The 27,791-nt window shown below is 47.8% G+C and overlaps 1 protein-coding gene across 2 annotated transcripts in view; it reads left to right on the top strand.

Annotated features, from left to right (window-relative positions):
- USP3 (ubiquitin specific peptidase 3) overlaps window positions 1-17,661 on the top strand; it is a 255,373-nt gene extending 237,712 nt beyond the window's left edge. For both annotated transcript variants that reach the window (XM_086959438.1, XM_086959439.1), the window contains one exon: window positions 16,187-17,661. In XM_086959438.1, coding sequence (XP_086815564.1) covers window positions 16,187-16,352 — 166 coding nt within the window. In that variant the 3' untranslated portion in view covers window positions 16,353-17,661. The remainder of the gene's footprint in view (window positions 1-16,186) is intronic.
- Window positions 17,662-27,791: the final 10,130 nt, after the last annotated feature.

Genomic DNA, 27,791 nt, shown 5'->3' with positions numbered 1-27,791 from the left:
TTGGCCATAATGCTCGAGGAGCATAGGTCACATAACAATTTGTTGAGGGGACTTTAATCTAGTCCTAGACGCCAAATGAGACGAAAACAGTCCTGTCCCCCCACACCATGCAAGAGTAGTATGCCCTATTCTTGTTTTGCTTGGAGTGCATTGTCTAGTCTGTGCCTGGAGTATAAAGAATGGCTCTTAGAACACATTCTCCTTCTAGGCTTCGGTGCACAACAGATTCTCGTGTATAGATTATTGGTTTATAAGTGCAAAGTTGATGCAGTGAGTTGCTATATTAAATACCTGGCACATATGGTCAGACCATTCCCTGGTAGTTCTCGTACTTCGGGTACTGTGGTGCTGCCTTTGCATGCCTGATGTAGGCTCCTCTACTTGACTGTAGAGGATCATGGTGTTCAATGAAGAATTAGGGGTACTGATTACAGAATTGTTAATCTGTGATCTTTGTCCCTCTACTCTATATTCTGGGATGCCTTTAAGGTATTGGTGAGCGGGATAGCAATCTCCAAACAAGTGGGCATTCTGAAGGACATCCAGCAATAGATAATTAAGTGGGAGGCAGAATTAGCTATTTTGGAGGAAGCTCGTGTAGTGGAATTGACTAATGATACTTTGGGTTAGAACAATAAGTTGCTTTTACAGCACAGAGAATGGGCAGACTGTGAGCTTCACTACCTGGGAAGTTTGCCTTGGCCCTTTGATATTGTGAGAGCGCGCAACCTGGTAGGACACTGGCCACATTTTCTCCTTTCTGCATGCCAGCACCCACCTATAGTTACCAGTATATGTACTCAAAATGGGACAAGTGAGAGGGGAGATTGTGGAAGGATTTGTTGTTTATTATACCACATGATATATGTCTAAAATCTCCCCTAGCCCGACTGGTTTGGGTAGGAGATTGGATGAGAATGTCCCTGATGCCCCCACCTCCTCCTAGGCATTGCAGAAATAATTAGAACCAGGACGACCCCCTGATCAGGCTAACTAGAAATATAAACAGACTCAGGCCCCTCACCTGCTTAATGCTTACAATGAAGCTACAGTTGTCCCAAACTTCCCAAGAGCCGATTGCTACAATATTACTGAAGCCTAGTAAGGAAACTGTCAAGTGTCTATCATATCGTCCATTGTCACTATTGAAAATGGACAATAAAATACTAGCCAAAGTTATTGCGGATTGGCTATCTTCTTATATGGTAAGGCCAGTGCTCACTGAGCAATCTTGCTTCATCTTGGAAAGGGCCCCATCCAATAATTTGCACACCTCGTTTGTCTTGATGCAGCAAATCTGGTAGTGACCAATGCTAGGAAGTGGGCCAACTCACAGACCTCCGGGGATGCTCCACCTCCAGACAAAGATTCAAAACTGCTAGACACTTCAGGCAAACGAGTTGCCTCCCAAGCAGCTAATCACTGGAGGATAGCTAATGCACAAGCATTACTTGCCAGATACGAAAGGGCTCACTACGACGAGCTTGAGGGCCTAATGCAGCATTTGCCTGACCAATATAAGGCCAAAGCCAATGATTTGATTCAGGAGGGCAAATTAATAACCAACGCATTCATTAAATGTGCCCACTATGCCGCAGACACTGCATCTAGAGCAATCAACACTAGTGTGTTAATGTGAAGCTGTGCTTGGTTGCGCATTTCTGTCTTCAAACAAGAAGTGCAGACTACTATCCTCAGCCGTTCAATCAGGAACAGCTTTTTGGCCCAGCTGTAGACACAACGTTAGAAAAAATGAAAAAAGACACTGAGACTGCAAAATCAATGGGAGCATTACAGTCTCCATCTACACGAGCCTCCTTTTGTCACTCCTTTTATAGGGGTGCATCCAAAAACATCAGTACAGATGCTGCGTCCTCCTCCTACAAAAGTCGCACACAAACATCCACCAACAAGGGATATTTCAGAGGTGGGTCCAGGGGAAATAACAATTTATTTATTTATTTATCTGCGGGTTTGTATAGCGCTTGGATAATCTCCCATAGGAGTATCTCCGCGCTAAAAGACAACAGAAACACAGGCAAGGACAATGATAATAATACAGCACCAGAACAACAAGTTAGCTGATATTTAAGTGTCTCATAGCGTGACTAATTGGACCTAAACAGGAAGGTTTTCAGTTGCTTTCTAAAAGCAAAATGGTCGGAGCACTGTCTTAGTTGGAGAGGAAGGCTGTTCCATAAGGTAGGACCCACCACTGACAAAGCCTTGCCACCCAGTCTGGTCCTACTGATCTTGGGTACCCTCAGCAGCAGGTGCTCGCTTGACCTAAGTGTACGTGTGGGAACATAAGGAACAAATTTATTAGCCAAATAGACAGGTCCTAAATCATGTAATCCTTTATGTACAATGCAGCAAGCCTTAAATTTCACTCTTTGACGAATGGATAACCAATGGAGTTTATCCAACAGGGGTTTAGAGGCAGATCTGGGGGGAGCATTGAGGACTAGCTTGGCTGCTGTGTTTTGAACCACCTGCAGACGGTCCAGCACCTCTTCGTTTGCAGACACCAGGAGACCATTACAGTAATCAAGTCGGCTGATCACTAGAGCCTGAACCAGAGTCCTTCTAATGGAGTCCGGAAGGAGCGGGAATATCCTACGGAGGAGTCCAATCACATGGAAACAGGACCCCACCGTAGCATTTCCATGTTGTTTCATAGTCAGCTCCGGCTCCAGACGTACCCCAAGGTTCTTGATTATCCAGTATTTGGGTGTCTTTCATAGATTCACATGCCTGAATCATTCCCCGTCGCCGAGACGGGAGCCTCCGGTACATAAAAAAGTAATGTCCTAAGGACATACATAGAGAATATAGGCCGAAGGGCCTCCCCTTTTGGGGCCTTTCCACGTCCTTATGTAAAAGGACCGAACTCTCATCGTTAGCCAATCAGCTCCGACCTCCCTCTAGAACCTTCCCGGGAGGAGCCTCCGTCCCTCAGATTTTTCTACCGCACGTTGTGCTAGGGAGTCTCCAACCTGAGCTCTTCAGGTTTTCCAAAATTCGAAGTCTCAAACTTCGCCGAAGTTCACTTTGTACGAAAAGGATTTATCCTATCATCGACTACATGTCGGAATCTAATAAGAAAGCTTCGTCCATGGCGGACTCACAGAAGAAAGCCCTTCTAAGGGCCTGTTCCTCCTGCGGCAAGCAGCGGATTCAAGCGGAGGACAAGCACGACCTGTGCTTATATTGCCTGTACCCTGACCACGTCACTGACAAGTGTAGGGTGTGTAGAGCCTTCCCAAAGAAGACGGTTAAGGAAAGGGAAACTCGCCTTCGCGAATGGCTCGACAGGCTTAAGGTCCGAGACACTCTGGAATCTTCCGAGGGTAGTGTCTCCGCGACCTCCAAAGTCTCCAAGAAGAGACCCAGGGTGCAGTCCCCTGGAGAGACAGACACTCCTCCTAAGAAGGCGCACAGGAAGCCTTCGGAGGCACGCTCCACCACCTCCTCCGTGTCTGTTAAGGATGGCCAGAGGTTCAAGAAGCCCGCTCCATCTACTAAGCGGACCACCTCAGTCACGACCACTGTGTCGACCACTACGGCCTCATCGCCCTCCGCGACGGCCACGACGACCACCACTGCGTCCTCAGGCGCACCGGTCTCCTCGACCATTCCTCTGAAACCTTCATCCAATACGAAGGCGGCCTCTTCGTCACCTAAGAGGTCTAAATCTACAGGTACGCCTTCGCCGAAAACACCTCATACCGAATGCTCGTCACCTAAGACGTCGAAGTCAAGTTCGTCTCCTAAAACGTCGAAGTCAAGTTCAAAGAGCACACCTTCGACAAAGATATCTCAAGTCCAAGGCCCTGCCATCAGTAAGGCGGCGAAACCCTTATCCCCGCAAAATTTGATGCCATTGACCCTGACGGAGGTGCCCAAATCACCAACACACACGGCGGGGGCGCCATCTTCACGCACGTCGTCGGAAGAGACCCCGGCGCCATCTTGGAAAGAATCGAGATTGGTCGAAGTCTCTATTCACTCGATTCCAACGCCCTCGGTTCGCCCAACGGTGGAGTTGGCACCCGAGCAAGAACAGGAAACACTCCAGAGTGAGGAGTCAGACGAAGAACAGGAGGTTCAAGAAGAACACCAGGACGTCCACGAGATCCGGGACGAAGTTATGTATCAAGGCAGCTCCCTGAACGTCGACACGGTGAACACCCCGATGATCTGTTTGCCACTGTCTCTGGTCAACGATTTGAAATCCCTGGTGCAGGACTATAAACAACGGTTCCCGGACGCCGACAGCGGTGCCCAGGTACCGGTCACCCAAGCGCAACCATCGGCCTCGCACCCTTCCGCTCCCCAGGCCCGTCCTCGGAGCCAACTCCGACCGCAAACCCAGGCGGAGGACTCATCGGAAAGCGAGGAGGATGAGACGGACTTAGAGGAAGGCGAGGTGCAAGACGTCGCCTCGGACCACAGAGACGAAGATGCCGATGCTGCGTCATCACACCATTCGTCTACCCCGGCATCCCCGCGACCGCGCCACTCTGAAGCGGCGGACGTGGGAGGTTTCCACAAACTGGTGGACAGAGCTGCAAGGAGGTTTCACATGGCAGTGGAATCCGCGGAAACGGAATGCTTCCTCCATGATTTCAAGGAGCACACCCAGAAATCGGCCAAGTCTATTCCTCTTATAGACTTTCTATGGGAACAGGGCAAGAAGCTGATGCTCACGCCTGCTTCGGTGCCTGCGGTGGTTCCGCGCCTAGACAAAAAATATAAGGCCCCGAACTCCGCACCTGCCTGCCTGACCGGCCACCCCAAACCGGACTCGGTTGTCACTCAGGCGGCCCAAAAACAATCCCGCAACCCCTCCTCGCCGCTGTCCGCGCCCCCGGACAAGGAAGGAAGGAAGCTGGACACCATAGGCAAGAGGTTCTCCACCACATCCGCCATGTCCATCAAGGTGGCAAATTCCATCGCCCTCCTTGGCCGCTACAACCGCCAGCTATGGGAAGACATAGCTCCCTATCTGCAAGGCCTGCCGGCCACGGTCCAGGACGAGGTGAAAGCTCTTCTAGCAGAAGGACAAAACTCCGCAGCAGAAATTATCGACTGCGCCATCGACGCAGCCATGACGGGATTCCGCCAGTTGGCCGGGGCTGCCGTGCTCCGCCGCCAAGGCTGGCTCAAAGCGACGTCTTTTCGGCAGGAGGTCCAATCTAAGGTGCTGGATATGCCGTTCGATGGTCAATTCCTCTTTGGGGAGAAGATAGACGAGGCACTCCAGGCCATCAAAAAAGACACCGACACGGCGAGGGCTCTGGGCTCCCTCCAGTCCCGGAACCAATCCTTTCGAGGGGGCCGCTCCAGAGGTCAGTACTCCTACAGAGGTTCCTACCAAAACCGGTCGTCCTATTCCTACGGCAACAGGAACCAGCCCCAGCAAAAACAACAGTCCCGACAGTCATCCTATGGGAGATCGTCCTTCAGAGGCAAATCCGCCAAGAAGGGCACTGGCGGCCGCCAGTGACCATTTACTCCAGCCAGTCCCACCACCGTCTCAATCCTTTCGAATTGGGGGAAAACTGACCCACTTCCTCCACAATTGGCAAAAAATCACTACGGATCGGTGGGTACTACAAATAATTCAATTTGGACATTCCCTCGAACTGGTCAACACCCCTCCCAACACCCCTCCGCTGAAGCGTGCTCACAAACACCTGCACCTCCTTCTCCAGGAAGTCTCCGCCATGTTGGTCAAAGGAGCCATCGAAAGAGTCCCGGTGTCCCAGAAGGGGAAGGGTTTTTATTCCCACTTCTTCCTGGTCCAACAGAAAGGGGACAAGTGGAGGCCGATCTTAGACCTCCGGGCTCTCAACGCCTTCCTGAGGAGTCAATCCTTCCGGATGGTCACAATCCAGGAGATCCTAGGAGCACTGGAGAGAGGGGACTCGATGGTCTCCCTGGACTTACAGGACGCCTACTACCATATCCCCATCCTCGTCAGGCACAGGAAATACCTACGGTTCGAAATAGCGGGCAGACATTACCAGTTCAAGGTCTTGCCGTTTGGCCTCAAATCTGCCCCACGTATCTTCACGAAGTGCTTGGCGCCAGTGGCAGCCTTCCTGCGACAAAGGGGTCACCAGGTGTTCCCCTACCTGGACGACTGGCTGGTGAAGGCTCCTTCCCCGGAGGACGCGCTGGCTTCCTTCAACGCCTGCAGCGCTCTTTTCCAACAGCTGGGTCTGACGATCAACCTCAAGAAATCATGCACTACTCCGTCGACGAGGATCACCTTCCTAGGGGCGACCCTGGACACGAAGCGCGCGAAGGCTTTCCCCTCAGAGGACAGGATCAGCAAAATACTGTCTCTGGCCGCGGCGGTGGCCAAGAAGCCTCGCATCAAGGTCCGGACGTTCACCTCCTTGCTAGGGATGATGTCCTCATGCATTCTACTCGTACCGCACTGCAGGCTCCGCATGCGCCCCCTGCAGGAGGCGTTGGCGAGACAATGGAAACAGTGTTCCGGCTCATTCGATGACATTATCACGATCACACCGGCCATCATAAAGGCCCTTCGGTGGTGGAGAAACAAGACACACCTGACGGCCGGCTTGCAGTTCCTCCTGCCGCCGGCACCACTGGTCATCACGACCGATGCCTCACTGGAAGGCTGGGGCGCAGTACTGTTGGACCTTCGAGTCAGCGGCAAATGGGACGCCCAGGAGAAACAACTACACATCAACCTCCTGGAACTGAGAGCAGTGTATCTGGCTCTACAGGCCTTCCTGCCACGTATCGGCACTTCCCCTGTGCTCGTCAAAACAGACAACACCACGACGATGCACTACCTGAACAAACAAGGGGGAACGCGATCTCTCTCTCTCTCACGAGAATCGCAAAAAATCTGGAACTGGTTGGTGGCGCACGGCCTCTCCCTCAAAGCGGAGTACGTTCCAGGGAAGGACAACACTATCGCGGACGCCCTCAGCAGGCAGACCTCTCTCTCCCACGAATGGGAACTCAACGGCGACACGGTGGCCCACGTCTTCTCACAATGGGGCACCCCGAGGATCGATCTCTTCGCGACGGCAGGGAACGCCAAATGCCGAAGCTACGCAAGCTGGCATCCCCAACGGGGGTCGCTGGGAAATGCTTTTTCCATCGGCTGGTCCAGCGTGTTTGCGTACGCTTTTCCTCCGTTCCCGATGATACCGAGGCTCCTCCGGAAGATGAGGACGGAACCGTGCACGCTGATACTGATTGCTCCGTACTGGCCGAGACAACATTGGTTCTCGGATCTACTTCGCCTGTCCATCAGGCCCCCGATTCACCTGCGACAACACCCGAACCTCTTGACAATGTCCGGAGGCCAAGTACACCACCCGAACCTCCGTTCGCTCAACTTATCGGCCTGGCTCCTGAGCACCGTGAGTTCGGAGACCTAGATATACCACAGGACTGCAGGGCAGTACTGGCCAAAGCGAGGGCGGGCAGCACGACCAAGACCTACTCGCTGAAGTGGAAGAGGTTCTGCTTGTGGTGTTCGGAACAAGACTTACACCCTCTCCGGGTCACCCCAGTACAGCTGCTACCGTACCTCCTACACCTGGCTCAATCGGGGCTGGCTCACGCCTCCATTAAGGTTCATCTGGCTGCGATTTCTAGGTTCACAAGGACCCCATCGGGACCCTCCCTCTGGTCCAGTCGACTGGTAAAGCAATTTCTGAAGGGGCTTTACAGATCCTTTCCGAGGCCTCGGAAAGTCCCTCCAACCTGGCAGTTGAACTTGGTGCTCAACCAACTCATGAAACACCCATTCGAGCCCATACACCGGGCCTCGCTCAAGCATCTTTCCTGGAAAACGGCTCTCCTGCTAGCCCTGACGTCAGCCAGACGGGTCAGCGAACTTCAGGCGCTGTCCATTCAGGAACCGTATCTCCAATTCAGGCACGACCGAGTGGTACTCAGGCCCAACCCTAAATTCATTCCTAAAGTGCCGTCAGACTTTCATCTGAACGAACCAATTGTCCTCAAGTCGTTCTTTGCGGACCCTTCCACAGCAGCAGAAAGGGCGCTGCATTCCTTGGACCTTAAACGGTGTCTCAAATTCTACTTGGACAGGACCAAAGACGTCAGGAAGTCTTCTCAACTCTTTGTAGCCTACAGCAACACGCGCATGGGGTTGCCCTTGACAAAACAGAGCATCTCACGCTGGATTTCTTCAGCAATTGCTTTCTGCCATGATCAGGCCGGACGGCCTTTGACAGACCGAGTGGCTGCCCACTCGACCAGAGCGATGTCGACGTCAGCGGCGCTCTTCGCTGGAGTGACGATCCTGGACATCTGCCGAGCGGCGACATGGAAGTCCCCGCATACCTTTTCCAAGCACTACTGCCTGGACCTCGAACTGCAGAAGGACGCTGCAGTGGGACAAGCGGTGCTGCGCCATCTCTTCCAATAAGGTGAGCCTTACCTCGTCCCGCCATCCAGGTATGCACATTCTTCATGGTTTTTTCTGCTATATGCATGACTGTATATTACCATGTTTCTCTCATGTTGTCTGTAATTTATGCAGGCCTGCTAGATGTGAGAATGTGCTTTACCACTATGCATGTCTAACTGCTGGCTACTCTGATTCAGGCATGTGAATCTATGAAAGACACCCAAATACTGGATAAGAAATGCGTTACTTACCTGTAACAGCAGTTATCCAGTATTGGTGTCTTTCATAGATTCACATGCAACCCTCCCGCCTCCCCGGTAAGGACTCACGTACCTCTATGTCTACATTGCGACACCCTAGCTGGGTGCGTACGAAAATCTGAGGGACGGAGGATCCTCCCGGGAAGGTTCTAGAGGGAGGTCGGAGCTGATTGGCTAACGATGAGAGTTCGGTCCTTTTACATAAGGACGTGGAAAGGCCCCAAAAGGGGAGGCCCTTCGGCCTATATTCTCTATGTATGTCCTTAGGACATTACTTTTTTATGTACCGGAGGCTCCCGTCTCGGCGACGGGGAATGATTCAGGCATGTGAATCTATGAAAGACACCAATACTGGATAACTGCTGTTACAGGTAAGTAACGCATTTCTTACTTGTTTTGGTTCGGGAACTGGTCCCAGTTCTAATGGCCACCAATCAGGGGCCCATTGTATCTTGGCCTCACCGAAAAGCATCACCTCAGTCTTACCAACATTACACTGAAGAAAGTTGGAAGACATCCACTGGGATACTGCTTTCATCCCCTTGGAGAAAGATTGTATAACCTCTGGGGTCAGGGATTTAAATGGAAAAAGCAGCTGAGTATCGTCAGCATAGGACACTGGACAGAAACCAAAAGCTCTTGTTATATCTGCCAGGGGAGCCACATAGGTGCTAAAAAGAGTTGGGCTCAAACAAGAGCCCTGTGGCACCCCCTTGGTGATCTTAACCTCATCCGACCGGAAATCCATGGTGACACATTGGGTACGGTCGGAGAGAAAGCTCTTTATCCAGTCCAGCGCCTTGGCACCCAGTCCATTCACAGTCAGTCGTTCGATCAAGATTTTATGAGAGATGGTATTGAACGCTGCCGATAAATCCAGCAGCACCAGGACAACGGAGATACCCCTGTCCTGGTACATACGGAGATCATCAGTTATCGACAGCAGGGCCGTTTCAGTACTATATTTCGGCCTGAAACCTGACTGTGAAGGATCGAGGCTTCCCGATTGTTCCAGGAAGTTGGACAGATGCTTATTAGTATGCTTTTCAATGATTTTCCCCAGAAAAGGCAGCAGGGAGATGGGTCTAAGATTGGACATATTGGTCCAAGGGATGGTGGTGTTCTTCCGGATAGGTCTAACTAGAGCCTTTTTCCACTCTCGTGGGACACGTCCCGTTTTTAACGAGAGATTCACCAAGCTCTGAATATCCGGGCCAAATACTCTCCCCACCGCTCCCATTGATCTTGCTGGTAATAGATCGGAAGGGCTCCCACTTTTGATGTTATCGATCAACATCTCTACCTCTGGCAGAGTGATAGTAGGAAAGTCAAGAAATGTATCAGAATTAGTAGCAATTGCTTGCACCGGCATGTGAATATCCTGACTATTTATAGAAGGAATAGATGCCTCAATCTTCTCATAGATAGCATCAATCTTATCAGTGAAAAAACTTGAGATGTCGTCACAAAGAAGTTGGGACGACATTTCGGCACTTTCACATGCCACTGGTTTTAGAAAGGTGTTTACAATTTGAAATAGCACTTTCGGATCGTTACCTGCCGTCTCCAATTGTGAGGTGACATAGCTCTTACGTGCCAATCGGATGGCTTTATGGTAGATGTTTATTGCCATCTGGTAATTGATTTTATCCTCCTCCAAGGGCGTGTTTCTCCAATTTTTCTCAAATTTCCTGGCGGTACGCTTAAGGCCCGCAGTTCTTCAGACAACAAAGGGAGAGGCCAAGGTAACATTACTCGCACCTCCCACAATAACAAACAGTGACTTTCCTCCACTACCTCCAGACCATTCCATTCTTATCGGAGGGAGACTCTCACAGTTCCTACCTGTCTGGAATTCCATCACTACAGTTAAGTGGGTAAGACAAATTATCCAGTATGGTTACTGCCTGGGACTTACTGCAACTCCCCCCAGCATACCACCCAAACAGCGTCCCATGTCCACGGAACATCTAACACTCCTGAAACAGGAAGTTCTCTCACTGCATCAAAAATGTGTAATAGAACCAGTTCCCCTACAGCATCAAGGGACAGGGGTTTACTCCCTGTACTTTCTAATCCCCAAAAAGGACGATACTCTCAGACCAATACTGGATCTCAGACCTCTCAATTTCTACATACAGTCAGATCACTTTCACACGATCACTCTTCAACAAGTCCTTCCACTGCTTCAAAAAGGCGACTTCCTATCAACATTAGATCTCAAGGACGCCCTCTTCAATATTCCCATACACCCTGCTCACAGGAAATATCTAAGATTCACAGTGGACGGCCAACACTTATCAGTTCCGGATTCTCCCATTTGAGGTAACCACAGCACCCAGGGTCTTCACAAAGTGTCTTGCGGTAGTAGTTGCACACTTGCGAAGACAGCAGATCCATGTGTTTCGATACCTGAACGACTGGCTGATAAAAGCCAAGTCAAACAGTCAGTGTGTTCATCACACTCACCAAACAATTCTACTGCTACACCACTTAGGGTTCACAATCAACCACACCAAGTCACATCTACAACCCTCCTACCTACATCAGTATCTAGGGGCCACGATAGACACTGCCAAAGCTCTAGCATACCCCAATCCAGCCAGGATAGCAAGTATGCAAACCCTAATCACAAAATTTCAACCACAACACTCCCTTCCAGCTCGAGTGTTTATGCAGCTTATAGGAATGATGGCCTCTTGCGTTTTCATAGTACCTCACGCAAGACTTCAGATACGCACCTTACAAGAATGCTTCGCACGTCAGTGGAATCAGGCTCAAGGTCAACTAACAGATCTGGTGTTGGTGGACAGCCGCACACATCGCACTCTGCAGTGGTGGAACACAAAAAACCTTTCCAGAGGGCGGCCGTTCCTAGAGCCAATTCCACAGATAGTGCTAACAGCAGACGGATCACTCACTGGCTGGGGAGCCCATCTCCTAAACCACATAATTCAGGGCAAGTGCTCCACATCAATCACCTAGAATTACTAGCAATATTTCTTGCGTTAAAGTCGTTCCAAGCACATTTTCTCAACAAGACTGTCCTGGTCCACACAGACAATATGACAGCAGTGTATTGCATACAAAAACAAGGAGGAACACACTCTTCGCAGTTGTCTCAGCTAGCACAAAGCATGTCGAGATGGACCATTCCTCAAAATAAATATCTTCTGGCAGAATATCTTCCAGGAGTGCACAATCAGATTTCGGATCTGCTAAGTCGTGTAGAACTGCAGAATATTATACACCCACCCACCTCCCCGGTACCTGTATCTGTTCCAGTGTTATCTTACTTTGATACACTCACATGGACATCTTTTCTGTTTCTACCAAACTCCATCACTTCCCATCATGGCGAAAACATTCTACGGATGGAGTCTATGCCCATGTGCACTATCGTCCAAAGGAGTCACCTATCTCGTGATTACAATGACTTCTTCCAAGACAACAACAAACTGCAATCATTCGAGCCCAACACCAGATGGCGATATATGCAAAAGTATGATATTCTGCAGCTCTACATGCCAGAACAGATGCATACTGGTAAGTAGCATATTAGAAGAACTATGGCTGATGTATTATTAACTGAAAAATAGTCCAATGCCTCAGATAAGTAGTGAGTATTTGTACCTAGTCGACGTCAGGCAATAAATGCATTTCACATGCTATGGGTAGGTCAAGCACACATTTAAGGTAACAATCCTTTAGCAGATATTGGTCAGGCTGCTACATGGTCAACACCACACACAATCACCGAATATTACTGTGTAGTTATTCAAGTTCAACAGAAGAGTTAGCCAGACAGTGCTTTGAAAATTGTTTCAAACATCGGCATCAACTGCTTGTTACCTAGCGATTACGAAAATAACTCCTTTACAATCTATGGCGAGCATGTGTATTTCCAAACACAAAACCTGTGAACAGAAAATGTTACCCTGAAACCATCTGACCTTACCATGTAGTGCTGTTGATTCACATGTGCCCAGCCTCGTCCTGGAAAGCAAGTAATAGATATCTTCTACATTACCTACTACTCTATCTTTGAAACTTCACTTACATTACTCGCATGCAGAGTGCGGGGAAAAATCCAAGGTGAGGCCTTTGTCATGGGCATTGTGGTCTAGGTTTGAAGTGACAATAGACCTTGTGACTCGAAAATAACTAGGAAATGTCCATGTCCAACACCACATGGCAGATTATGCAGGTCATGTGAATCTATAGCACTTGATGCTATGAACAGATTGTTACAGGATACGTGACATTTCCTCCTGGATGGCATTACGATTTCTTCTCATATCCTGTCTTGTAGAAAACAATTGTTATTGTTCCATTCCTTTTCTTTATATGCCAAGACCACTCTTTTACAATTGTGATGGCATTTCTGCAGCCATGACATAGGTGAGGCTGCTCCCAAGAAGAAAAGTATATACTATGGTGACATACAGGCTGACTGCCAGAGAGTAGTAAATCGCTTTCTCGTGGGTACCATACATTTAACAGAGGGAAATAAATGCAGAATTCTAGTGGTAATAACCCTGTGTATATGTGTCTTATTTAAGCCTCCGTCCCTTTCATACATAACCTGACTCCATTCTTCAGAAAATATGTCAGCTATGTTCATAAGTTTCACCTCCCTCGGGCCTCAATTTACAGCTTGTAAATCACATAAAAGGGAGTTGCATTGTCCAGTTTATGCAATACTTTCTTCTTTCTTCTTTATTCTTTCTTCTTTCCAGCTCAGTTTCTCTCATCCAAATCGCCATTCCTATTTCCTTCTGTCTGTTGAGCTGCTACCACCATGCAGATCCTTTCCACCACCACATTCATTAGATTCCTAACTTCATTGATCGAGTCAGTCACTTCTTGCTGCATCTTCTGAAATTCTTTGTGGTGTCTCCTTTGGAAGCTGCCGTCTTTATGTCACCCTTCTTTGTGTTTCTTGGTGTAGCTTTATGTAAAAGTTCACCTCCTGCTCTGTGCAGTGGGGAGGTTCTTCTGCGGAAGGATATCAATTTCTCTTTTCGGTGTTTGGAGAGCCACTCAGTCCTACCTTTACTCCTTGCCTGCGGGGCTAATTCCCCCGCTGTGTTGGGGGGCGTGGGGCGCGCACAGCGCCACGTGTTCTCATGACGAGCTGAGCGCTTCACTGCCACACCTGTTTCTGTAGAACGTTCAGCACAGCGGGGGAATTAGCCCCGCATGCGAGCGTTGCGGCCGTTATGACGTGCTCAGCTTGTCATGAGCACACGGCCACCATGGCTCATGACGAGCTCAGCTCTTCATGAGCATGGGAGGGGTTAAAACTGCTCCGCCAAACATTTTTGTTCAGCTTCACCCCAACTTGTAGCTATCAGATAGCAGGTCTTTACATCTTTCTTCAGCCAACATATGCAGACCATGTTGTCATAGTATTGGTCACTTCAGTCCCTTCCTACAAACCCAGGATTGTCGTAATCACACTAGTGACCATCCTCTTACTGCCCTCTGCACAAGCAACCGCCTCCTCTTTTTAAGCACTCTGTCCCTAAAATTAATTGTGATAGATCTTTCGAATGTTCAACTAAAACTTCACCAAGTTGCTTATTTATTTCCCCTCTGTGGTCGCTGGCATATTAATGTTTTCCACCTTTTTCTTTTCTCCTTTTCTTCGTTTCAGTATTTCTTTTTCTACATGTTTTTCTTCATATTTAATTTTATCACTTTCCAATTTAAAATGTCTCGCCAGAAAGTGGCTTCACATCTGCCCCTAATGCAAAAAGTTGGGTATCAGGCATGTCCACTCCATACTTTGTAGGAGGTACACTGCCTGGTCCCCAGGCAACCTCACAGCTGGGTCTGTCTCAATAAATCCCGGGTTTCCACAGTTTATCAAGTATCTTTGATGCCGCCACTCCTGCAAAGCTCACATGGAAGTGTAGGCATATGCAACCCACCCGTGTGGAAGCATTTACTGCGCCTGCAGCCCTTTAATGTATTGCCACCTTACTTCTGTGGCCTGGAAGTATCCTCAGACCATGAGGCGCAGCAGACTCACTAGAGGGAAAGGGTAGTTCCTGGTCTACATTGCCCTGGTTTATCCACTCTCTCTTGACTCACGCCATCAGCTGTATGCGTCGGTATTTTTAGAGAGCCCTGAACAAGGGCAGGATCCCCGGGTTACAATTCAGGATCTTTTACAGTAAAGAAAGTTATTGGTGGGTGATAAATCCTATTTTGTGGACGTGTAGAGCCGGATTTATCATTGGATTGTGTTACCCTTGCATCAAGCATGATGCTGCAAGGGTAACACAATTCTCAAGTCAGTCGGTTTACCAAGCAGCGCAAGGTCACCTTGGTCAATCTGCAGTAACGGAAGGCAGCCCAAGTCGCCGCCTTGTGTTACTCTGCCCTGGGAAGGCGTTCCATGGATTTAAGCACAGCTCCAGATCCACCTAGACCGGTAAACCTGGAAATGTTTCAAAATGCTACCTGATAGAGGCGCAACAAGGGGAAATATGTTTATTTCATCGCATGTTGCATAACAAAAACAATCCGGCATGGAATTGTAGGCTCCCTTGCACCATGACGCAAGGGTGCCTGTGTTGGGGCTAGGCTGCACTCAGTGCCCTAATACCAGGAGAGAATGGGAATGTGGCACCTTTTTATAGAGTTGGCGCATTCCTGCCCTGTCCATTTCACGCAGCCCAGCAGGGAGAAGGGGTGGGGGCTGCAGCCGGAAGACAATCCATGTTACTGGCTGGGATCTCAATACTGTGAGGGACGCTGTATATTTACTGAATAGGTGTCTTCTTTAACCCCTTCACTGCGGCGGCTATTCCGCCGCAGTTCTAAGGGGGCGGGGTGGCCGCACGGCGCTCCCGTGCTCGTGACGGAACCGCTCCGTCACGAGCCTCGGGCGCGCTGTGCTTGTGACGGAACGGTTCCGTCACGGCCCCGCCCGCCCAATAGAACGCTCAGCGCAGGTGCGGAATTCGCGCCGCGCAGGCGCGGCAGCGGGCCGTGACGGAACCGTTCCGTCACAAGCACAGCACACCCGAGGCTTGTGACGGAACGGTTCCATCACAAGCATGCAAGGGATTAAAGGCCAGCTCAGGAAAGTGTTTTGGTTTAGAGATCCCTCCAAAGCCGGAGCTTGTTTGATCGAAATTCAAAAAAATGGTTTTTACCCATGCCAGGAAGTTTTCTCATGCGAGGGGTCGGGAGCATTCCGCTAAGTCAGAGTTTTACCCTGGCAGAGCCAGCAGAGGCTCTGCTAGTGTAGTCCTGGTGCTACTGAGCAGGGAAACTACACGTTTGGCTGGGCAGGGGCCTGGCCAAACTCCATGTGTAGCCCTTAGTCACTGATACAGCTTGGGTTGTGCCTCCGGAATGCACTCAAATTTTCTCAGTATTGTCACTTTAAAAAAATGAATTATGCAAGAGCGAGGATAGTTCGAGAAATTGTTACCTATCAATCATAACTCATGTTTTGCAATCTTTGTTTCCTTGCTTCTAGTGTTGGATCTGGGCATTATACAGCATACGCCACTCATGAAGGCCGATGGTTCCACTTCAATGATAGCACTGTAACTCTCACAGAGGAAGAGACTGTGGTGAAAGCCAAGGCCTACATCTTGTTCTACGTCGAACACCAGGCAAAATCTGCAATGGATAAACTTTAATATCCTCCCTCACTTACCAAGTGTACAAGACGAAGGAAGACGCTACTACACGAACACTTACTTGATCCAAGACAATTCATTTCATTGTGCACTTTTCAGAGTTTTGTCGATATGCATTGCATTTTACATGTTGAACATGGACAAAAGTAAACTTTTTTTATTAGGTATACCAGAAAACCTCAGCAGATGTTTGGTTTGCTCATATCTAACTTTGTAAACGTGTGGTTGTCAGTCCTTACCATATGCACATTTACATTAGCAAACCATTTTCTTGTGTTGCGTCTGTCACATGCGAAGGGAATTCTCCAAATTATGAATAGCAAAAAGAACTTGATGCTGCTTCGTCATAGGTGTTCTGTAAAGGACTTGCTGGAATTTCCTCCTTTATGGGTTGGCCGATTGATTGTTTTGCCTCTTAATGCAAAGTAGGCAACACAGGAAGAATCATGAATGATAATTCGCTCTGGCTTAAGATCTTGTGACGTGGCCTTGTACCGTAAGTTATTAATCTAGCATTTGCTGCCTTGCAGGTTCTTGATCGTTGTCTTTACAAAAACCTTCCTTCAGTGGTATCAGCCTGGCAAACTACTTGCCCAATCTAACATGCGAAGAAATGGTGGGACCCAGTGGCAGTAAATTTCTAAGCCAGGGCTTTCACTCAAGTGCTCCCTGAAGAATATTAAAGTCAAGAAAGCCCTTCAGCTAGCGGTGTACGTTTGTTACTGGTGCTTTGTTTGTACTGTTGTCACAAAGTGCATGTGTTAGTTCTTTTGTTTTTAGTTGGAGAAGCAACTTGGCTTAGGTGATGAAACTGTGCAAGCGCAGGTTCCCACTGCCAGCCGTTTTCTTGTATTTGATTTCCCTCTGCAATCATTTCCACAATTTGCGTCCAGTTTTAGAAACTAATGCTGCATTTATCGATTGGGGAACACACCTTTCAGGTGGTATACGATCATGCTCCATGCCCAGGTCATTACCAATTTTTAAAAAAATGGCACTGGGCAACTGTAACTTCGACTGAATCTGAACTCCTTTTCAGATCTAGCATAAATAATCGATTTGTTAAAGGAGGAAAATCTCAGTGTTAAATGAGTATTCAGAGGTTTCCCTGCAGATACTTCTAGTTCCACATAGGGTTAATAAAGGTGCTGCTAATTCTTTAGAATTCATATTTTTTTAGATCAAACCAGGAACGTAGATCTTAGAACCTATTGGTTTGTATGAAATTGCAAAGGATTTAAAAAGTGATAGACAATTACTTAATGTCTGAAAGTATAAAACCTACTTTGAATAAACCAGTTATGTGTAATCTTTGTATTTTGTCGCTTATTTGAATGGTTTGAACCTGTTTTGAACAGTAGTTAGGACAGCGGTAAACCTTAATTCCGCCATCTTTCAAGCAGACACCCCAGACTGGGAAACTCACTCCTGTGTCTGAAGTGGGGCACTGTATAGACCTTTTGGGTAGACCTTCTAAGAAAAAAATAAAAAGCCATAAATAAAGACCATTTATAGGTGACACATAGCATTAAATACAGGACTTGAGTCCTCTTAATAATCTGCATTGCAACTAGTAAAAATTATAAAAGGTGATGGATAAATCTGAGCTGATGCCTAGATAAACATTTGGACGTTTTAAGGCAATGACAAAAATAGTTGGCTTGGTTGAAGAACCGTCCTGAAAGTTGAACAAATTATGTATTGGGGTGCAGTGATTCACTGTTAATTGGGAGAATAATGAGAATCAAGTCCGGAGTAAGGTTCAAGGTAAGGGAAAGGCCCGGAGATTTAAGGCAGCTAGAGAGAAGTGATGACATTTGGAACCAAAAGGACAGGTAATCCAAAGGAGGGGCCTTATTCAAAACAAGCTTTATCATTGGAATCTTATAGTGCAGAGCATTACGACGCGGTTCACCATGCTACAATTATGTGGCAAGATGTGTTATGCATACGCTAATTGTCGTCTGTTACAGCAAGGACAATAGCAATGCTGTAGTTAAAGTTGCTATCCCTATAAAAAAAATAAAGAAATTTTCTCTGTTAGCATGTTTGACGTAACTGCACGAAGCATTCCTCAAGGTTGATTAAAGCGGATCTGCTTAATCTCGAAAACTTACTGACAAGGCGAGTACATGTGGTAGAAGGTCCCTAACTAGGATGTGGTCTAGAGTCTCTTTTGAGTTTCTTAAAGAGCTTCCAGCAGTTTTTGGTTTGTGAAACTTGCAATTTATTTTTTCCACCATCCTGAAATTGCAATTTTTTACCAAAATCGTAATTTTTGATGAGGTGGAAAAAAACTTTTCTATGCGAAGTGAAAGCCAAAGAGTAGTCTTTGACTGTAGAGTTATTGAGAGAAGTCGGGAAGAGTCCTTATATCACCAGAAAAACATCAACTTTCAGATTACAAAAGTGCGATTTGTGCAATCCTAATTTTGAATGATATTTAGATTATGGTCAAGGTGCTGTTTCCTTTGAAAAGGTAGGTGTATATTGATTTCCTAATATTTTTGGTACCCTGTCAAGGATCTATATGAGCATTGACCTTGGTTTCACTGTGTTTAGTTTCAAGCAGATCTGTGGAGCAGGTAATAGTGTCTTTTTAGGCAAAACTATGCTTTTGGCATTCACAATTCTCAGGGGCTCGGTTGGGCGGGTGGAGGATATTCTATTTGAGTGAAGTCGTTACGCGGGCATTTCAAGAGGACATTTTTTTTTAATTTTGATCATTATTTTTCTAACCTTATTTCAAACAAACATAGATTTTTTTTTAATGTATTGCAAATATATTCTGACGGTTTGGTGGGTGGTTAGTGACTTGAAGCATATTATCCAGTTGATAAAAAATATATATACCACCACATTACCCCTGCACGCTGTTTGGTGAGGGGATATGGACACTGGGTGCAAAACCTTCTGCACATTGCTTTGCTCACCTGCTTTGACAGCTACAATGGCTGGAAACAAGTTGGCCAAAAAGCCACGGCCTACACACAGAGCAAATGCACCCCTAGCTTATAAAGGAGTGTTGATACTTACTGTCTTTGTGAAAGAGGCCACAGCAATGAAAAAGTATCTGAATAGCTTGCATCACCATAGACCTTTTCAATACTTCAAGGCCTACAATTACTCCTCCCCTTCTACTTGCATGAAAACTTGCACTGAGTTCTCTCATTTAACTTTTAACCTGCCAAGTGCCAAAGGAATGCCTCCAAATTCAAGGGCTGCAGATATATCTGATAGAGACTTCTAACTGCAGACTCCTTCCCTTGAAATTATCTCAAGCCATCAGACCGGATCCGGAAATGTTTAGTGAGCAGTACATATGCGTGCCAGTAGGTGGTGTCCTTCGGCTCGGCATGGTGTTGTGGGCGTTAAAAGTCATGTGGGCGGTGCCTATATAGGTGCCACCCCAGTGTGCTGATATTAGTTCTTTGATTTCCCTGCCAGTCAGCACAGAACCAGAGTGAGCTACCCTGGCAGTTACTTTTTTGACTGTGCTTTTTCAATGTTTAGTTGAACTTTTTTGAGTGTTCTCCTAGTGTGGCAGTGATGTCCGTTAGGAAGGCCGGCTACAAGCCCTGCGATGCCTGTCATTGACCGTTGCTGATGACTGACCTGCATCTTGTATGACTCTGGTGCATAGAACGCGACCACCACACGAAGGTCTATGCCAATTTCTGTGCTGTGCAGCCCAAGTCCTTGAGGGAGCAGTCCCTCAAGCTCCTTGCTGCCCAACATGCGACGGTCGAGAGAAAGGTCCCAGGATCGGTCACGGAACCCGAAGTCATCATTGCACTCGAAGTTGTCGGGCCACTTTGGTAATTCCACCGCAAGAAGAAGAGTAAGTAGTTCAAGAGGTATTTTCCTTGTCCATTGGCCGACAAGGGAGCATCGCCATTCAAGGCTTGGCTCTGCAGTTGAGCCAGCGCCTGCGTTGTCGCCGCACTTCCCAGAATTTTCGGGAGGCGGGGAGACCCAGCCACCCTTTCCCACCCCAGTTAAGCCCCAAGAGTTTTATGGGGCCTTGTGCCTCATATCTTAGCGACCTGTCTCCCACTGTGCACCTTCAGGCCCCAAGGTTTGAGAGGGGGCCCCTACTGATTCCACGCCGGCGGCTCCAATGCTAGTCGGGCCCATGGTTCCATTGAGGGATCCAGACCAGCACCGGTCGTACCATCTCAACCTTCCCAGGTGCCAATGCCCACATTCCTGGCGCTGCTACGGCTTTGCTGTCCCCATTCACCACTTGACACTGAGCTGGAGTGGCATCGTCCGACATCAGCACCGACTGGAGCTGTGCCTTCCACGCCGGTGCCAGAGCCCTATTCCTATGGACTAAGAGTCAGGAAGGATTAGTAGGGGTTGGTGACTCTGAGCAATACCAGCTATTAGATCGCCAAACGGACTGGTGTGAGGACTGGGCACTTCTCCAGATACTGGCAAGCCTTCTCCCCCTATCGTGGCTATGGAGGAGGGAGCTACCTTTGCAATGGTGGTGATAAGGGCAGCTGAGGTCCTGGACATTAGCTTGCATTTAGTGGCAGTCCAGATGAGCGTCTTGACTGTGGTGCTTCAGCCGGGAGTGTCCCCCCTCAGAACCACTTCTCCTGTTTAATGAAGCCCTCACAGATGTCCTGCTTGAGACTTGGTCCAAGCCCAGCACAGGTTCTCCTGCGAATAGGACTATTGAGCACCGCCACTGCCCTGTTTCAGGGGTTCCCACCTTCCACACGCAGCACCCCGTCCCTAGAGAACTTGGTGGTCCCAGCCTCTACCTCTGGATATGGATTCAAAGAGACTGTATACCTTTGGGGAGAAGATGTGTTCTTCCACCAGCCTGGCACTGCGGTCCATGAACACTGCATGCCTTTTGGGCCTTTACTCCCATGCTCTCTTTGATTCAGTTTCTGCCAATGGTCCAGGTGGAGGCCTGAGCCATATTCTTCCAGGCTTTTGCTGATGGGAGGGATGCAGCTAAGTTCACGTTCCGATGTGGACTGGATACCGCTGGCTTGGGCAGAGCGATTTTCTCCATGGTGGCCCTTCTGGCTGAGAATAACTGGCATTTGAGGCATATGAGCTGCAGAATACGGATGTATGTCGTTACAACGCATGCTTTTTCCACGCATGCCTTTACAACGCAAGTCGTTACTACGACTTGCGTTGGGGGGCGCTGGATAGTGAATAGTTTAACTTACTATTCCAACTCCAGTCCCCATGGATAGTAGGGAAGGTTTTGGATAGTAAATTAAACTATTCCCTATCCTACAGCGCCCTCCAGCGCAAGTCATTGTAACGACTTGTGTTGTAATTTCTGCGTTGTAAAGGTACTGCGTGGAAAATGTTTCGTTTTAAAAGATGTTTCCCGCAGAATACATACTTGTGCATAGATTGCCATCTGGCATTGGGCTCGGATGTTCGCACTTTGTTGTTGTCTTGGAAGAAGTCTTTGTAATCACTAGATGGGTGAGATACGGCTAATGGAAAGGACTCCATTTAAAAAATGCCCCAGTGTACATCTAAATTTCCACACAGTGACCACTACAAGGTCTGCAACCTTTGCCTCTCACCAGAACACGAGGAAAGGGATTGCCTGGCCTGTGCCTCTTTTCGCTCCAAAAAGACTAAGAAAATATTAGAAGCCCCACCTCCGGGCCCGGCTCTGAATACAAAACAAAAGCCTTCTGTTAACTCGGGACCGAGCAAGCCGCATCCTGGTACACATAAAACACCGTTGGTACCGAAATCAGGGACACACCCTATTCCTGTGACACCCAAAAAGGCCTGGGTATCAAAATCTTGGGCACCGAAAGACCAAATGGCCTCGGAACCAAACAAACACCAAAAACCTACGGATCCAAAGAAGATTTCGGACTCGACACCAACATCGAAGCCAAAGGAGCACAAGACCTCTCCTACGGCTCCAGAACCCAAAGCAAAACCACTATTGGAACTGAAAAAATCGCGCCGAAAGCAGACAACAACCAGGAAGAACTGTTTCGAAAAAAAGACTTTACATGTAGACCCTGAAACAGGCCATATTGTCAATGTTCCAGCAAAGAAGAGGAAATCTGATACCTCACACTCTCATGAGGTACCTGTGAAGAAACGAGACTTTGCTACTTTACCCTTTGGACCCTCTTCTCCTGTTCTTCCTACCAAACCTTTGTCTCCGCAAAACTCTCCTATACACTTTCCTAGACTATCTCCAATAATTCGATACTCACCCTTACCTCCACAGGATGTGGATGACCTAGGGGCTGGGGTGGACACGATAAGGATCCTTTAGATGACCCTGATGATAACACTATTCCACCACAGGATACAATGGATGATTACAAAAATCCCACAGATCCTCCAGACATACCTGATCCGGACGTATACCGATCTAGGCCTTCCCCTCCAGACAAAATAGGTTTTAGTCAGCTCATTAATAGGGCTGCGCAATATCATTGGGTTGAACAACATTAAGACCCCAGGGACGAGAATTTCCTACTAGATACATTTGCTCTGTCACAAAAATCAATACAGACATTACCCATGCTTAAAGGTGTCATTAAGCGGGCACCATACATATTTAACACCTTCGCCGTGGTGGGTTTTCCGCAGCAGCGCTAAGGGGGCGCTCACACGATGGTGACGGACCCACTCCGTCACCAGCCTCGGGTGAGCTGTGCTGATGACGGAGCGGTTCCGTCATGGCCCCGCCCGCTCAATAGAACGCCCAGAGCGCAGGCGCGTCGGGCGGGCCATGACGAAACCGCTCCGTCATCAGCACAGCGCGACCGCGGCTGATGACGGAGCGGTTCCGTCATCAGCATCGAAGAGGTTAAAGACCAGGTCAGGACCAGGATTCTCAATCCTCAGATTGATAAAAAATATAAACCTGCCCCTCAGGATCCAACTTGCATTAAAGGACAACTCCCTCTAGATTCTTTGGTAGTCTCAAATGCAAGAAAATGTGCGCATTCCCAAACCTCTGGTGATGCTCCACCTCCAGACAAAGAGTCTAAACTGATGCATCAGGCAAACGAGTTGCCTTCCAAGAAGCCAATCACTGGAGAATAGCTAATGCACAAGCACTTCTTGCCAGATATGACAGGATTCACTACGATGAGCTTGAAGATCTTATTCAACATTTACCTGACACACTCGCCAAACAATTCAGCTGCTCCTCAACTTGGGGTTCACAATAAAAGTCACCAAGTCAAATCTTCAACCGCCCCACATACATCGTATCTAGGGCCCACAATAGACACTTCAAAAGTGCTTGCATACCTCAATCCAGTCAGAATAGTTAGTATGCAAACACTCCTAACAAAATTTCAGCCCCAACACTTACTACCAGCTCAAGTGTTTATGCAGCTAATAGGAATGATGGCCTATTGCATTTTAATAGTTCTCTGCAGTGGTGGAACACACAAACCATTTCCAAAGGGCGGCTGTTCCAAGACCCAGTTCCACAGATAGTGCTAACAGCGGACGCATCGCTTACAGGCTAGAAAGCCCATCTCTTAAACCATACAATTTAGGGCAGGAGGACCCCTCAACAAAAAGTGCTTGATATCAATCACCTGAAGTTACTGGCAATCTTTTTAGCATTAAAATCATTCCAGACACATCTCATCAACAAAATCATCCTTGTCACCACCGATAATATGACAGCAATGTATTATATACAAAAACAAGGAGGAAAACATTCTTTGCAGCTTTCTCAACTCGCGCAAAGCATATGGAAATGGGTCTTCCCACAAAAGGTATACCTTCTAACAGAACATCTTCCAGGGGTACACAATCAGATTGCGGATCTGCTCAGTCGTCAGACACAGCACATCCACGAATGGGAACTTCATTAACAAGTTCTTCATCCATTTTTTTTCAGACATAGATCTGTACGCCACACATGCAAACGCAAAATACCCAACCTTTGCCGCCAGGTATCCACACCCATTGTCCAAGGGCAATGCGATATGGATGAACTGGTCAGGCAGATTTGTGTACGCTTTTCCGCCACTCCCGCTCATTCCATTAGTAGTGCGCAAGCTCAAACAACAATCTCTCAAGATGGTCCTGGTTGCTCCAACATGGGCCCGGCAACCATGGTTCACAACACTTTTGGAACTCTCAGTAGTTCCACACTAAAAACTACAACTCTCCCCAAAGCTTCTTACACAGAACCATGGAGAGATAAGGCATTCAGATCCAGCTCAACTAAACCTAGCAATCTGGCTCCTGAAGTCCTAGAATTTGGTTACCTCAACCTCCCACCGGACTGTATGACCATTATTAAATAAGCTAGACGCCCTACTACTAGAGCTTGCTATGCCGCCAAATGGAAAAGATTCATCATTTACTGCAATAACAACAAAATTGACCCACTAGATGCTTCAATTCAAAACATTCTTTGCTATTTACTGCATCTACAAAGATGTAATCTGAAAAAAACACATCCATAAGACTACATCTTGCTGCCCTTTCAGGTTACCTACAAAACGGACAACATTTGTCAATGTTTAAGGTACCTGCCATCAAAGCGTTTAAGGAAGGCCTTAAACGGATAATTCCTCCCAGTCCCACCCTCTGCAGTGTGGAATTTAAACATTGTCCTTGCTAAGCTCATGGGTCCTCCATTTGAACCTCTGCACAAATGCGAACTGCAGTTCCTTACATGGAAAGTAGCTTTCCTGGTCGCAATTACCGCTCTCAGAAGAGTAAGTGAGATCCAGGCTTTAACCATACAAGAACCATTCTTACAGATACATCATAACAAAGTGGTTCTTAGAGCAAATCACTAATTCCTTCGCAAAGTAATCTCTGCTTTCCATCTTAATCAATCTGTGGAATTACCAGGAACATGGCGGCGGGCTGACGCCGGTTGCGGGAGCTCCCGAAGTAGTGACGCAACAATATAGCATCGGAATGGAATAGACCCGCTAAGATGGATTATTAGGTATATAAGACGCTGCTGACACTGATTTTAGTGATATTTTTCTATTAATACCCTTTTTTGTTTTTACCTTGTCTGTTTACTGCCGCAGTTTTTCTGTGTACTGCTTGGTTCCAACTTCTTCTCACCGCATGGGGCTGGAAGCGGTCGAGAGCAGTGGATACACCGGTCGCCGAGTGCAGCTGTGGCAGAGGGGACGGGCTGTGGTTTCTCGGATTAGCTTCCGATCAGCGGAGGCAGAGCCAGAACAGTGTACTGGGAGGCGGCGGCAGTGAAGATTCAAGGCTCCAAATGTTGGAATGCTCTCCTAGGAGGTTTCGAGACTAGGATAAGCAGCACGTTCAACGGGGGAGTGATTCGGCAGATGGAAGAATTGCCATTCTCTCCCTGCCTCGTGTTGCATGATAGTGATATTGAGGAAGTGACTGGTGCTGGGGGAGAAGGCAAAGGGACGGAAGGACAAGAGGAAAGAGGAGAGATAGGCATAGCTGTCGATGGAGGACGATCAGAGGAGGAGAAGTTGGAACCGGGGGTCTCAGGTGTCCTGTGTAAAAATAACGGAGTGATACTGTTAAAGTAGTACCAGTGTACTCTGTGCGGAATAGATATCAATTGCGCTCCAAGCTGGGGAAAGCGGCCGTGGAGGGGAAAACAGGACAAGAAGTGTTACTAGTCACTCCCAAGATAAAAGCCATAAAGTCAGTGGGGAGTAAAAAAAGACGGGAGGCTAAGGCTGCTAGCTTACAAGTAAAGACCACCCCATCTTTGTAATCTTATTTGAGGATAATGGAGCAGACGACGATTTCCATGGAGGGGGAGCAAGTTCGACAGAAGATCTCCTCCCCTCTCCTCTTAGAAAATAGTTATACTCCACTGGCAGAGGGTGGCGTCGAAAAGGGAGTAGGCAGGGAAGAAGTGGAAAAGGTACTGGACGAAACTTCTGTTGCCACCGGATCTTTTTCAAGTATATTGCTAGCACCAGCCCAGGAAGATAGTAGTATCCCGCACAGATGCGATATGGATGGCTCCTTGGGGGCAGTAGGGGGCAAATCAGAATTTGAATCTATTTTATTGAGTTTGAGAGGAGATCTGTTCTCAAAATTTGAGATCTCTGACACTAACCAACAACCAAAAATACAGAGTTCTCCGGGCAAAGTCAACTAAATGACTAACGTTAACCTCTCTCTCATTAAGTTTAACAGAAAAAGTGAATGTTGTGAACCCTTTACGGAATTTAGGGATACCTCACACAGGTCACCGGTTGGACGACTATTGTCATCCCACCCGGTGATCGTCCAGCGTCATCATCGGTATCCTGCCCCTGCGACAGACTGGGGGTGCAATGCCTGTCGGGCAACAACGGATGCTGCACTTTGGCGGGGATCTTTTATTCCTTAGCCAAAGGGTGTGTGGGTGTGAGGGGCCTAAAAAAGTGCAATAGTGAGCGTGAGTGTAGTCTAAAAAAAGTCAGTAGAGTCCATAGGGCAAAATTTTAATGGCATGGCTCACTGCTTTATTAAAAGGAACGATAAGGGGTATTGAGGCGGGACAATTAAAGTAATCGAGCCTCATTCAACCCTTAGTGAACGTATGGTCAACATGTTTCTTGCCACTAAGGCAATTCGTCAGGACCAAAACAGTGCTCATATAATTGCTGTAGATCCCTCAGTGATCAGAGGAATCGAGTATACGACCTGGTGTGTGTCGTAGGACAATCCTTCGTCCAGTCCCTCCCCAGAACTAGGCAGGAAAAAGAAGAAGAAGAGTATAGTCAAAAATATGTCTGTGTACCCCAGCCATCTTTAGATGCAAAAATTACATGCTGGTGCTGCATTTCGGGGTATAGATGGGTATATGAAGGCCCCATCATGAAGAGACATTCGAGTGAGAGAGACGGTTAGAGAAAAGTGTGAACGAGGACTTACCGCGTTCTAAATGTGTAAACAGTGCACATTGAGTAGGCATGCGACATGTGTGCCCTGGAAATGGCATGCACAGTGGTTTATACCTGTATCGTATGCCGTAACATGCCCAGCGTTTGTATCTTTGTAATACAAACGACTGTGAGTGTGCACATTCACACACGTGAAATTAAAATTATTTCGAGACAACATGAAGGGAGAGAAACATATTATCAAACTGGCTCATGAATAAATGGCAACCATAGATTGGCGCCAGTGTAGTGGAAAGGCCTTATCGTGAAACACCCAACACAATGGGAAAACGGTAACAATGCAAGCCTTACCCGTAGTCCCAGGGTTGGAAATCCCTCGCGCTGACCTGGTGGGGCCAGAACTGGGTGTAAAGCACCTAGAACGAGTAAACAGCGCCACCGAGTCAGGGAGTTATTTAGCGGCGCGTGTGGAAAATGAGCCCATAATCCTATCGATGCCCAGGCCGCTGGCGCAAACCGCCTCTTAGTTCCCATGTTGAATAATTACCAAATAAAGAGACGGGCGCTGGAAGCAGGAATCAAGAACAGAGTTTAATTC

Source organism: Lissotriton vulgaris, chromosome 2_2 (assembly GCF_964263255.1).
Source record: "Lissotriton vulgaris chromosome 2_2, aLisVul1.2, whole genome shotgun sequence".
Lineage (NCBI taxonomy): Eukaryota > Metazoa > Chordata > Amphibia > Caudata > Salamandridae > Lissotriton > Lissotriton vulgaris.
Note: the sequence above shows the minus strand (reverse complement) of the source record. Positions and strands in the feature narration are given on the sequence as shown.